Raw genomic sequence first — 15,041 nt, 5'->3', positions numbered from 1 at the left:
TAAAATAAAAACAATACAAACATCAGCGGTATGTGTTTTTGTTTGGTTCTTGTGTTTTTATTTGCTGTTTGAGATGGCTCTGTTGAAGGATTCTTCCTGGCATATTCTACATTTAAACTCATGTGGTTCATGTATGGGACATGGTATCGCTGTCCTCCGTTGATTTTAAATTCCTAATTACATCTACTGCAGCAAAAAATGCACTTTTTATCGCCTTCTAACCTGCATCATATGATAAGACAATGAAAGTTAAACAAAAGTTCATATCAGAAATGAGTCACACGTCATAAAATACATACAATTAATAAAAATATTACTGAAAAGGGCACCACCCCACAACCCATCCTCTTTGAAATAGGTGAATTGACTCAGATTATAAAACTTTAATATTGAATGCACATATTAACATTATTAAAGATGGTTATATTACACCGCATAATATGCAATAAAACAATAATATTGAATACACATACAAACTTAATTAAAGATAGGTAGGTATTTCAAGTCAAGCTCTTTAACATAGGAAAGAGCCGTTTATCATTTTGAAGTCAGGTTCCAAAATGTGCTTATAATAAAATAAAATAAATTAGTAATCATAGATGAAACATCGTTGAGAAAATAAAATAATCGTGATTTTAGTTCTATTTTACTGTACAACTGTGTCAATATTGCGTATTATAAGAGAACATGATATGTGTACATCCAATTTCTTGAACGTCAGGTAAGTAGACAACAGTTTTGTGGATAGTTTTCCTTCATCACTTTTTTATCCCGATGTCTACAATCTTGAACGAAAAACCAAGGGAAGCGCAAACGCTGTAGAGCCGAAAGGGCATATTAATTTAAAAAATATATAAATATGAACTGGCTTAACGGGTGAATTATCCACTACTTTTCACAAGCAACATGAAAACAACGCCATCTTGGATTTAAGTTCCAACAAACCTCACTTAAACCCGGTATGCCCCTATGACTTCCATCAACTGCTTCACAATTAATTTGCAAGGCTGTATATATTGACGGAGTCTTAATAATTAAAACTTACCATTCCTAATACGATTTCATAAAAAGCATGAATCAGTGTAAAATTCCGGGTTTTCTTTAAGGATAGCAACATGGTCAGTATAGCAGCTGCCGTGATCCGCTACACAACACTGGGAAAGCCTCGCACAGGGGTCACCACAACCTTCTTGCAGGACCGCTGTATCGTAGGGGACACCTGCCCTGTCTTTGTGAGCCACAATATTGGGTTTCATCTGCCGGCCGACACCCGGTGGCCCCTGATTCTGATAGGGCCAGGAACCGGTCTGGCTCCCTTTATGGCCTTTATACAGGAAAGAGGTACTGTTGTGTGTAACTTTCACTTATTAACCATTTGAGGCTTAAACATAAGGGGCCAGTTGGGTAAAGGCTAGTTTTCTATAAAAAACATACAGTTTTTGCTGAATAACTTTTTAGGATGGAGGCTGACCTTGTGTTTTGCTAGCCTTCATATATATCTTCCTTGTGTTTGCATTTATCGCCAGTTAAGTCAATGAAAATTCAATTTTATTTAAAAATGACACAAAGTTTCTGTGAAATTTTGAGTTTTGATGAAGGTATCTTGGTGAAATTTTGTGGGTAGGTAATTAACATGCAGATCTGACTTGATATTTTTGTAGGTTAAATACAAAACCTGATTTTTATGCCCCCTTTCAGAAAAAGGGGGTATATAGTTTTTGCACTGTCAGTCTGTCACACTTTTCGTGTCCGCTCTCTAATTCAAATAGTTTTCATCCGATCTTTACGAAATTTGGTCAGAAGTTGTATCTAGACAATATCTAGGTCAAGTTCGAATATGGGTTATGCCAGGTCAAAAACTAGGTCACGGGGTCGAAAAAACAAATCCAAGGGAAGTAATAAGCTTTAAATGGACATAATAATCTGACCTGCCAAATTATATATTTTTATGCCCCCCTTCGAAGAAGAGGGGGTATATTGCTTTGCACATGTCGGTCGGTAGGTCTGTCGGTCGGTCCGTCGACCAGGTGCTTTCCGGATGATAACTCAAGAATGCTTGGGCCTAGGATCATGAAACTTCATAGGTACATTGATCATGACTTGCAGATGACCCCTATTGATTTTGAGGTCACTAGGTCAAAGGTCAAGGTCACGGTGACCCAAAGTAGTAAAATGGTTTCCGGATGATAACTCAAGAACACTTAGGCCTAGGATCATGAAACTTCATAGGTACATTGATCATGACTCGCAGATGACCCCTATTGATTTTCAGGTCGCTAGGTCAAAGGTCAAGGTCACAGTGACCTGAAATTGTAAAATGGTTTCCGGATGATAACTTAAGAACGCTTATGCCTAGGATCATGAAACTTGATAGGTAGATTGATCATGACTCACAGTTGACCCCTATTGATTTTCAGGTCACTATATCAAAGGTCAAAGTCACGGTGACCCGAAATAGTAAAATGGTTTCCGAATGAGAACGCTAATGGCTGCGATCATGAAACTTCATAAGTACATTGATCACATTTTGATTGTTGAATCTACAGTCACGGTAGTGGCTTTTAATTATTTGCTACTAAAAAATAGAGATTGGTTAGAGACAATTATTTTCAAGGGAAGTAATTTATATACGGTAATTATAAATCTCATATTATATAATTCCTTATCAACCCCCCCCCCCCCGGGTGGATTGGACAAAATCCAAGGGAAGTAAAAAGCTATAAAGGGAGATGATTTCTAAATTTTGTTTCAAAGCAGCGCAGTTGGGAACATTGTGTTTCTGACGAACACATCTCTTGTTGTTAATGTTAAAATATTTCATTGAAGCAACTGATCAGTATTTTTATGCCCCCTTTCGAAGAAAAGCTCTCTAATTCAAATAGTTTTCATCCGATCTTTACCAAACCTGGTCAGAAGTTGTATCTAGACAATATCTAGGTCAAGTTCGAATATGGGTCATGCCGGGTCTAAAACTAGGTCACGGGGTCACTTAGTGCATTTCAAGGATTTAGCATGGTGTCCGCTCTCTAATTGAAGTAGTTCTCATCTTATCTTTACCAAACTTGGTCAGAAGTTGTATCAAGACAATATCTAGGTTAAGTTCGAATATGGGTCATGCCAGGTCAAAAACTAGGTCACAGGGTCACTTAGTGCATTTCAAGGATTAAGTATGGTGTCCTCTATCTAGTTGAATGCTCATAACTTCTATCAAAGCGTTTATAGGGGGCTTATGTCATCCTATGGAGACAGCTCTTGTTTGTACATATATTGTGCTGTTGTGTTCTGATCAATCATCAACCAAAATTTAAAGTGATTTATGATGTTTGGCTAATTGACAATGTTTGTATCTTTGTCTTAGATTCCTAGATGATTTAAAGTGAATAATTGTATGGTTATAAGAGACATTTTTATGAAGATCATTGCAGTTACATAGGCGTCTGAGCTGGGGCGGCATGGTAGGCGGCCGCCGCCCCAATATTTTTGGCGAAATTGAAATTTCATCAAAGACCTTTTTTATATTCTTTTTCATTTCAATACCTGTATAATTAAAAATGTCTTTACCGCAAAGCAAGGTAATCATGCTTTCGCTGTTTTGACACGCGTATTGTTGATTGTCATCATCCGCCCGCCGTTATGTACGTGTCAATTATGTTGTTAATTGATCAGTCTCTTTTATAACGATAATCTCTTTATTCTTAAGTAATTAAACCTGAGAATCTTTTATTTACTTCTCCATCATCTGTCTGTCTTGCAACTTTTGTCATTTAGAATATGCCTGCAATAGACGTGTATAAGGTCAGGTATCAAGCATAAATACTCTCACCATAATGCGCCATTTGATGCTAAAATTAAAAAAAAAAATCAGGTGGAGGCCCCGGACCCCCACCAACGGGAGGGGGATACCCCTCCCATACCCACCCTCTCCGCCGCCCCAATGTCAATTTGCTTCCGACGCTCCTGAGTTATGAGGACATAATGAATTGAATCTGTAGTTATTTCCAGCAAAATAATAATTTATCATCTAGATGCTTGCATAATATTATGCCTGTGTTTGTATTATTGCATGTTTTTATGTACTGATGTTTTAATATCATAAATACATACCTGTTATCTCTAGCTAATCCCTTTCCAGGGAGTTAATTATCCGGAAAAATTCAAGCGCTGGGAATCATCCACCTCTAATAAAGAAAACCAAGTCAGGTTAAACATAGTACAATGTAACCTAACCGGAAAACAAGAACAACAACTCATCTTTACTTTCCGGACAAGGTTACGCATGCGCAATTAATTTCCTTCTATATTACATATAAAATAGTTGAAGTTCGATATCAATTTTTACCATGATCAAGCAATGACCCACTATATCATCATACATCATTGGAAAGATTAATGCATAATCATTTGAAAAAAAGGATGTCATTAAATTCTATACGTTGTAACTCAAAATATTCACCTTAGAATAGGCACACCGGTTTTGACAGCTGTGCAGGCGACCATTTGGGGCTCAAATAGTATGACCTACTTTCAAAGCCGGGAACCATCAACAGAAAAAGTAGAGCACAAAAATGGCTTTTTTTCTTATTGCTTACAAATATACCTTCAAGTTGCTACCAAAACATTCCATTTGCAATGTATTTTACAAATCCTAAGCAGCATGCATTGAACAATGTGTGCTAAGTATCAAACTGACTGCATGTAACCCTAAAAACAGGAGTTCCGGTTTGGGGTTATGTGACCACAACCACGAGTGCACGCCTATTTTGGCTCAGGACTTTTTCGTTCTTTTAATCGTGTTTATTGTCGGAGTTTGAAGGATAAATTTTATTTATCTTTTCTGTATATTATTCGGTTAACTTTTTTATGCTTTTTATTGCAGTTTTTGTTATAATTCTGCTTTTGCTGGGTATCTTTGTTTATAGTGCTCATGTACATGAGCACGTGCACCATGAGGTCTTCGTTCCATTTTCTTATATAGGTAATCCACGAGGACTTCGTGCCTTTTTCCTCAATAAATAATTGAGGGCATTTGTACAGCGTTTGTTTATTTACATTGTGGTTTAAATTTAACAATTTATAGTTAATAGTCTGTTGTAGGATCTTTCTGTTTCATTTGTTTTCAGAAATGAACTTACAAAAGAGAGGTTCGTGTGGTCACGTCTAAGCAATGTGGGATTCTTACGACACTTGCCTGGCATGTACCGGTTGTAGTCTACTTAAAAAATGTGCAGTGTGCGATTTATGGTCGTCCGACACATGGAAACAAGCTGGTCGCCGTCGGACGTCGATCAGCCGCAAACGCCACGAACCTCTAACGGACGTTGATGATCCGGTGACTTCACTGGTCACGGATGACCAGCTGACATTTCAGTCACCGGATACCGGGCACGATGGTGGTGTTGTCTGTCGGTCGTCATCTGACCGTATGACGCACACCATACATACCGGCGACATTGATCGTGGAAAGGATCGATCAATGTCTGACCAAATGGCAGCCGCCATTCTACGGTCTTTGGCCGGTGACGTAACCGGTCATGATATGACCGGCCGGTCACCGAACCGGTCCGGTCATGACATTACCGGCCGGTCACCGGTCCGGTCATCGGTGACCGGTCCGGTCACCGGTCGGTCCGGTCCAGTCCGGTCCGGTCCGGTCACCGGTCAACAGTCAGAAAAAGGCATCGATCTTCATCATCGGATGACTCTTCTTCCTACTCGTCATCGACGAATGAATCTTCGTCATCAAGGAGTAGACATCGGACACGATCATCGTCGCAACGCGCGTAAGCGATCACGCGACGTTCACGGAGACACTATTCCAGAAGATCCCGGCCTCATCGAAGCCGATCTACATCTCGACATCGCAGCCGATCCAGATCGCGACATCGCAGAAAACGAGGACGTCAACAAACCTCATGTAGACATCGTACCTACCATTCGGATAGTCGATCACCGTCTTATTCCTTTATGCAATCACATGTTTCCTTACAACATGTGTCGGCCTTCATGTTAACAGCCACACATGTTGGAACTTCAGAAGCGCAGCTAACAACTACTGCTACATTTTCAGCACCACGGGTGTCATCGACCGTATCTAATCGTGTACCCCCTAATGCTTCCCATTCGAATCCTGATGCTCTATGGGTACAGAATGCGTCTGGTCATTTTGTACCGGTCAATACTGATAAGCATTATCAAATTGCTGACGTCGTGGATGATAATTCATCTTTACCAGACAATCTGGCACAAGATAGTTTCATTCCTGTTCCTGCTATTTCTCTACACACCTCTGTTCCTGTAGAGAGTGAAGCTGAATCGGATGCGGACATTGATACGGATAATTTTTTGGCTTCCAGTAATTATAGGTTATTAGACGTTTCACTGCACAATACGGAGATATATTTGGACGAGCACACAGTTTAAGTCATATTGGACGAGCCGTTAGGCGAGTCCAATATGACTTCAAACTGTGTGCGAGTCCAAATATATCACGTATTGTACAGTTTAAACGTCTAATAATCTTTTTATTCTATATCCCTTTCTAACGCTCTTTTGTTTCTTCTTTAAATTATATTACCAAACCAGCTTTCCGTATTTTTATTTTCATTCACCTGATTACGCAATTTATGACGTATCTTGTGTAACGTCATTTCTCTGACGAAACATACTAGTATAAGCAAGACTTTCTGCATTTTAGGGACACGGATTGTGTGTTTGTAATGCATAATTGTTAACTTCGATAGGAATAAAACAACTCGCTCCGACAGGATTACGAATTCGTAAATCGTGTTTTGGGTCAGAATGGTTAGCATGGGATACAAACGCTATGAAAGAAAGTGTGGATTTAAATACATTTCGATAAAGGGATGGAAGAACAGAAAATGGAAGGGCATATCATTGAACTGTGTTGCTATAAGCATTGGATTAAAGCTGTCATTGAGGTTAATAAAATAGAGTTTTTGTTTTGCTGTTGCATTTGTTTTTCAATTTCAAATAATAACAATATCACTTGCTGTTGCATTTGTTTTTAATTTCTAACATTTATCCAATTTATTTATTTAAGAAATACAATCTAAATATCGCCTGTGTGAATCGAATATTGTACATTCGGATACTTTTACTCGGTAACGGCTTTTATCGTTATAAAACAATTGCTTAGTGCACTTGTACTCAACTGTCCAATATGGAAAAAATACAGACTTTTTGGATCCAATACCGGAATATATTGGACGGTCACGTGGTTCTTATGAAGAATGCCCATTGGATTAATTTATTGGATATAGAATAATCAAATTTACGAGCTGATATTTCAGACTCTGGGTGAAGAGTTGTGTCCACGACCTGTGGAGACTTCTTCTAATTCGACGATCTCGATCACTGAACAACTCGTTCGTACGTTTGATCCCACCATGGTTACTAAGGCGCGTTCCCGCTTGGATACTCGACTTCCGATTGGTACTACTGTCTTATCTGTTTTTCAATCGTTGGAATCAGTGAATAAAACGATTCCTAAACGAGGAGATATGTGGAAAGTACCGAAGGATTTTGCGGAGTCTAAACTTCAGGAACGTAACTACAAACCACCAGTACCCGATCCGACTTCGGGTTAAGATTTTTTATAAATTACCATCGCAGGATCCAGACATCAATAAGCTTTTGCTTACGATGCCTAGTTCATCTACTCCAGTGTCTGTCCCTTTTTCCATGATAGAACATTGGGAAAGAAGAGAGCGAAGATCTTTAGGTCTATCCAACCAGGTAGACTTAATGCTAGCAACCTTGTTACATTTGGTTTGTGATTGGTCTGATTCTGTTCCGAAAGAACTTCGGGATTTATTGATCCACCTATCGCGAACAGCATTATCCCTTTCACATAAGGCTGCTTCTTCAATGTCTGAGATGTTAAGGATTCGTAGAGATCTTATCCTTTCATCTTTACCGAAAGATTTTCTCTTAGAACCCGTTATGAACTCGCTCATCAGGTTTCTTTTTGGTGGAAGGATGCAAGAAGCAATCACAGCTGACAAGGATGACCAACTTCATGCTTCTTTAGCTAGAAACAATTCTGGACAACGCCAAGGAGCCTTTAAGCAGCCTTCTTCTATGCCACCAGCAGTTCCAGCACCCAAGAAGGCTAAGAGAAACAATCTTTTCTCTAAAAGACCTGCTGTTAATCCACGGTCGGGTTCTAATAGGCCTTCTTCCTATAACAGACCTTTTTCTAAGAAGTTTTCTGGTAGAGATTCTGGGAAAAGGGAACAAACCCAAGCCGGATCAGAGGAATTTTAAACCTTCTGCTGGCAAGGGCGTACCTCCTCCTTATCAGCCCTAGGTCCCAACCCTTTCTACCTCCACAACCTCCGATGCCGGAAATACCAGTCGGGGCCAGACTTTTCCACTTTTCAAACCGATGGCTTCAAATTACTTCGGACGCATGGGTTCATTCTCTGGTTACAAAAGGCCTGACTTTTCAATTTAAAAAAAGGCCTTCACATTCTCGCGTTCCGATAGAACTGGTATCTCAGCATCCACATATTCCACAGTCCATTCTCGGGCTCTTGGAAAAACAGGCGGTAGAAAGGGTTCAAGATCCTTATTCTCCAGGACACTACAGTCGTCTTTTTCTTGTTCAAAAGAAAAATGGTTCTTGGAGACCAGTAATAGATTTTAAAGTGTTCAACATGTACCTTCTCAAACAAACTTTCAAAATGGAGACTCCTTCCTTCATACGGAACTCCATCAAACCCCTGCACTGTGGATGTCTTTGGATCTGGAAGATGCGTACTTCCATGTTCCTATACATCCCAACTTCCGGAAGTACCTTCGATTCGCCTTTCATGGCCAAGTCTACCAGTTCCGGGCCATGCCATTTGGTTTGGCGACCGCCCCTCGAGTTTTTACCAAACTAATGGCTGCAGTCGGAGCTTACCTCCGAGTTCACGGGATTGTTCTTCTTCAGTATTTCGACGACTGGCTCTTACACCAGCGCGATTGTCATTTACTTCTGACCGACCTAGAATTCTCTTGGAAGGAACTACTCTCTTTAGGACTCCTTCTCAATGCAGACAAATCAGACTTCATTCCTTCTCAGGACTTCACTTTCGTGGGAATGAATTTCTTGACACACATCAATCGGGTCAGAGTGTCATGTCAAGGTATATCAGGCGTTCTGGTAAAGGTCAACTGGGTTTTGTCCCAATCTCATATAACAGCTCAAGAGTTCCTCTCTCTCAACGGTATCCTGTATGTGAGTCCAGTTTACGATCCAGCAGCGTGGGCAATAGACGCGCTTTCGTTCGCTTGGGACCAACTGGAAGCTTACGCCTATCCCCCACCCATTCTAATTCCCCAAATATTGGCGAAAATCAGGGTGAGCTCATGCCGAATACTCCTTTGTTGGCCCAGGAGATCTTGGTTCAACGATCTTCTCAGTCTCCTGTACGATTATCCCAGGAAACTTCCTCACAGGTCAGATCTTCAATCTCAAAGCGGCAGACTACATGCGGATCCAGTAATGTTCCACTTACACGTCTGGCCGTTATCAGGCAATCTCTGCAGAAGAAACGTGTTTCTGTCAGGGCTTCAACCCTCGTTGCTTCTGCAAGGAGAAAATCCACCAGAGCAGTCTATGATGCTCGCTGGAAACTCTTCTCTAATTGGTGTATTCGAGGGAAATTTGATCCCCTCAATCCCTCTGCTAGACGCATAGCGGATTTTCTCATCTATCCTTTTGATGATAAGAAACTTTCTCTTAGCTCTATCAAAGGATACAGATCTATGATTTCGCATACATTGGCTTTTACTAAGTCATCAAAAATCTGTGCTGATCCAGCGATTTCGGAACTGATTAAAGCTATGGAACCTAAACGTCCTGTATCTCGAACACTGGCTCCTAAATGGGATTTAGCTTGTGTGCTTGGTTCGCTTACTAAGGCTCCCTATGAATCCGTGATCAGGCTTTTTTACAATTCCTAACCTGGAAGACCGTTTTTCTACTTACTATGGCTTCATCCAAACGGAGAAGTGAAATTCATGCTCTTTCTATAGGAGATAACCATCTTCGTTTTGATGCTGTCGATGGATCTGTTACATTATTATGTCAGCCAGGATTTCTTGCTAAAAATCAACTTCCCTCTATGGCTTCCAAGCCCTTAAAAGTTCCAAGTCTTTCTAGAACTTGTGGACATGAAGATGATGATAGACTCCTTTGCCCGGTAAGGGCTTTGAAGTTCTACCTTAAGAGAGTAAAGTTTATTCGAGGTTCTCGTAAAAGACTTTTCATTCCATTAAAAGGGGGGTGGGCGCGATGTGTCTGCGGCTATTTCCCGTTGGATAGCCTCGACAATTAAGAAGGCTTATTCTTCTCTTTCATCCAGTGATTTATCCCTGTTTAAGATAAGACCGCATGAATTAAAGAGCTCTTTCGGCTTTGTGGGCTTATATTAATTATACCCCATTGTCTGAAGTGCTTCAAGCTGCTTTCTGGAGGAATCCTACCACCTTCTCCTCTTTTTATCTTCGTTCTCTTGAGTGCCAACAAGACAATTTGTATATGTTGGGTCCTCTTGTTGTGGCTCAAACTGTAATTTCTTCTATGGCGTAAGTACTCTAGGCCATCCGAGAATTAAGTACGTACAATATGGTACTAACGAAGATAATCTGAGGACAAGATCTACTATCTCTTGCTGAAAACCCTAAATATGGGTTCTGCTGTGATGGGAAAAAAATATGCGAACCTTCCCGCCGCTGCTGCAAAATCAGCTAGAGATAACAGGTATGTTTTTATGATATTAAAACAAATGTTTAAAGTAAAATTCATTTTAATTATTAAATACTTACCTGTTATCGGTAAGTCCCACCTCCCACCCCGCTCATCGACATTTTATGCTGTTGTAAAGGAAAGATGAGTTGTTGTTCTTGTTTTCCGGTTAGGTTACATTGTACTATGTTTAGCCTGACTTGGTTTTCTTTATTAGAGGTGGATGATTCCCCAGCTAGAGATAACAGGTAAGTATTTAATAATTAAAATGAATTTTACTTTAAAAATTTGTTTTTATGTCAATATGCAAATGAATAGCATGCCTTTCACACATTTCTTTATTATATAAATTGAATCATATTTAATTAGCAAATTATTTGGAAGATTACCAAGTTTATTTGATTGTTATATTTTAGCTATGGAAATGTCACAAATGCGTCCTGGACAACAGTTTGGGGAAATCCGTCTATACTTTGGCTGTCAACACAGAGAGAAGGACTTTCTGTATAGACACCAACTGGGTATGTGGGGTGAAACATTGGACAAAAGTTCACCTTTCTTCAACTTTTTTGAACATATTGTTTTATATCATATGTGTGTCAAACTTAAAATTTTCAGGCCTGACAATTTCTCCATTAGTTGTGCCATTTTCAAATACTAGTTAACAAGTACGTCACGTTTTGTATTAGCTAACAATTTACCGTACTTTGCTGTTTATAGTAGTTTAGGGCTTTACTGTCTCTAAGCTTGCATAGAAAGATTAGTTTCCTTACTACCTGTTCAGGGGCGTAGATAACCTCCAAACATTGGGGAGGCGGTCCAGTTTCTGTACTGAGAACATAAAGGGGTTCGTTTGAGAGGGTTGTCCTCTCCCGTGGTTCCGAAAAAAATTACAATTACAATTAATATGGTGTGTTTTGGGGAACTTGCATGTTGATATAAATGCTCGATTTTTGTCTCACTCTCAGTTTGTCATAAAATCAGTTTGTCCAATGCCGCCGCCGACGACCCAGAAATCTCAACGGTTATTTTTTTCTTTCCTAAAACTCGTGCTAATTAAAACTTAAGATAATGTCAATGTTTATGTATTTTAATGACGGAGTTTAACAAGTGATATGAGAAATAATAACATTAACATTACATTCACAACACTTATATTTTATTACTGATGGACATGTTTAACACCTGAAATGGGAAGACTGTAATAAATAACCACATGAAAAGAATAGCCTTTCCTTAATCAACCGACTGTCCAATCACGGAGATGAACAATAAAGCAATTAACGCTATGTCATTTACCCGGGCCTCTGGTTTATGACGCCAAACAAGGGATATTGACACATCACTATCGGCAACCTCGGAGCAGACGGAGAGGGAACAAATGGCTTCTGCACTGACGGCGAGTGATTACAAAAATACTGGTTTTTGTGCGTCGATTTTGGGGGATTTTACGTTTTATGTATATAACGACGACTAGCCGAAATATTGGGGCAGCAGCCGCTTCCCCATTATCTACGCCCCTGCTGTTAATGAATGCTATACCTTATTATGTTGGCCTATGCCAAACAAATAATTTTACTTGCATATCTTCTGATGGCTATTTTAGAGTCATGGGACCAAGCGGGCATCATAAGTCTGCGGACAGCGTTCTCACGTGACCAGGCACACAAGGTGTACGTTCAACACCTGATACATGAGGATGCAGTCCATATCTGGAGAATGCTGGACCAGGTTTGGAGCATTATTTGTTCACACGGTATTACTGATCAATTAAAATCGGCAGTCTTAACTTGACCTGACATCTTCATTCTCTTAAGTTTAGTCGCTACATGATGGATCCACTGTCAACGCATCATTTGATGATCACTATAAGTCCTTGGTTACTTGCAGTTGAGTGTAGCAGCTTCATTTTTTTTAGCACCGATCTAAGCTACTTTATGTAAGCGTCAAATAATATTGCTTTAACACGGTCGATTACTATTCTAGACGGAACTCACTAAATTCAACTTCATAGCACAAGTAAAATTGGAAGGATATGACTTTGATATGTTATTTCTGAATTAAACTTATGATATTTTGTCTTTTGTTTGACAATTTATTAAATTAAAATTGGTTTTATCTTTTAGGAAAACGCACATATTTACGTGTGCGGTGATGCGAAACATATGGCAAGAGACGTCCATGTGACCTTAACCAAGGTTATCAAAGGTCAAGGTCATATGAGTCAGAAAGAGGCTGAATTATATTTGCAGAACTTGGAGCAAAACTGCGCACGATATCAGAAAGATGTCTGGGTGATTTGAATTCAGTGCCTGTGATAACAAGCCTATACTGTGATAACCAGCCTATAATGTGATAACCAGCCTATAATGTGATAACAAGCCTATACTGTGATACCTCAATAGGGAAATATCAGGGTCCTGTGCCTGCTCTTTTGTTTTTCTTCTCCCCTGCCCCTCTGGAATAGTCAAGTGAATTCATGCAGCACTTGTGCTACATATAATTCAACTGGTGCGGCGACCTTGCAATAAGAGAAAAGGGGAATGGTCCTTGTACATCCGACGTATATTTTCTAAGGTCGGATGTTTGACACCAAACGCTTTCGCTGAGCGTTCACGGAAACTGTCGTCATAGTATAAAATGGATGGGTGTTATCATACTTTTATGTGAATCGCTATAAGAAAGATGTAATGACATTTTGCGTCAATCTATCTGCAATACAACACCAACATGATTTTCGAGGAAATTGACAAGTCGATTTTTGGCATTTCTGGCCCAATGTCATAGTATGCATGTTTCGAATATAATGTTTAACTTGACTGATGCCAAAGCAGTGCTAACAGTTACGAATTAATTTAAACGACAGCAACACCTTAACAGTATACTGTGCGTTCCCGAGTACCGGCAATGCAGGTGACAGATGAATACGATAATAAAACGCTTTGCTCTAATTGACTGACATTTCATAGCAACAAATCACACGTGTTCATCGGCTCGATGGGAATTTCATTTAAACCATTTAGACTGGAAGATTGCTTAACAAACCGATGCAGAACTATTTCATCCTCCATAAGACCTCCAATTTTAGGAAGGACTGCGGTTCGGAAAGCTTGCGCAATCCTATAAAACAAAGGTTACTTACGTTCAGGCTATCTGACATGTAATTGAAATGTGGTAATCACTAATGCCTACATTCCCATAGTCAACAAATTCTAGCATGTGTCTTATTTCGATGTTGTATTTTTTAAGTGTCAACCTCGACAAAAGTAAGATAGTCCCAACATATCTGCAAATTATATCTGCTCAGTAATCTCCCCTTTCCGCAGATTCATTGAGCGCATACGAATAATTTTACGTGACATTCTGTCTCGGCCTTGTTACATTTGTTAGTTTTATGTATACATGTAGTTATATTAAAATGTTGCAACAATACGCAAGTAAAAATCCTTACAAAGCTGTATGATGCCCATCTTTAGCCTTTAATTACTAACAGACCCATTTGTTAGAAATATTGGTTTTGTGTGTAACAAGCAGTAATATAATTGACTATTGAACTGTATGTGCGACATTGCCATTTGACCATACGACCAGTGTTGCGCGATACACATTATCAGATATAGGTCTCTGACATTATCTTAACTCATTTATGCCTAGCGTCTAGAAAAAAGGCATTGGCAAACAGCGTAGACTCAGATGAGACGCCGCATGATGCGGCGTCTCATCTGGGTCTACGCTGTTTGCTTAAAGGAGTTACTGTAAGAAATATTCTAAATAAAGAAATAAATATACTAGACATCCCTAATTTTGGAAATAAATTGATCCAATTTAGATGGATGGGAGAGTCCACTAGGCATAAATGGGTTCATATGGTGGATATAGCATGCTTATGCAGCTTAAGCTGATTTGCCCTTGGTTTAAATCATGGGTCTATTTGGCTCAAAGCTTTTTCGGCCCCAACTCAACGGGCCTTATTCGGTCCAATCTTTAATTTACATATTCATTAAATTTAATTAAAACACCATTATCGTTTAAAATGTAGCCAATTTAGCTGTAATAGATTATAGATTCGTTTGTTGCATATTGCTTTTGTTTATAATTGATTAAAGGAATTTAATTAACTTGCTGCATTATGTAACTGGTTGTTGATCATCGACATGAATGGTGGGGCTTCCCAATAGTTTTGTTGTTGTTTCCATGCACAACTGTAAATCAAAGATCACACTCAACAATGATTTTTTGCGGATGAAATATGTTAATTAGAAAGTTCAGCCAAGTTGCTATTATC

At 39.4% G+C, this 15,041-nt stretch overlaps 1 protein-coding gene across 1 annotated transcript in view; it reads left to right on the top strand.

Moving 5' to 3' along the window:
• LOC127850060 (NADPH oxidoreductase A-like) overlaps positions 1 to 14,874 on the top strand; it is a 66,809-nt gene extending 51,935 nt beyond the window's left edge. Inside the window, exons 10-13 of the mRNA XM_052382811.1 lie at positions 1,107 to 1,341; positions 11,173 to 11,277; positions 12,363 to 12,487; positions 12,883 to 14,874. Of these exons, the coding sequence (XP_052238771.1) occupies positions 1,107 to 1,341; positions 11,173 to 11,277; positions 12,363 to 12,487; positions 12,883 to 13,059 (642 nt within the window). The 3' untranslated portion in view covers positions 13,060 to 14,874. The remainder of the gene's footprint in view (positions 1 to 1,106; positions 1,342 to 11,172; positions 11,278 to 12,362; positions 12,488 to 12,882) is intronic.
• The last annotated feature ends 167 nt before the right edge of the window (positions 14,875 to 15,041 follow it).

Source organism: Dreissena polymorpha, chromosome 1, assembly GCF_020536995.1.
Source record: "Dreissena polymorpha isolate Duluth1 chromosome 1, UMN_Dpol_1.0, whole genome shotgun sequence".
Lineage (NCBI taxonomy): Eukaryota > Metazoa > Mollusca > Bivalvia > Myida > Dreissenidae > Dreissena > Dreissena polymorpha.
Note: the sequence above shows the minus strand (reverse complement) of the source record. Positions and strands in the feature narration are given on the sequence as shown.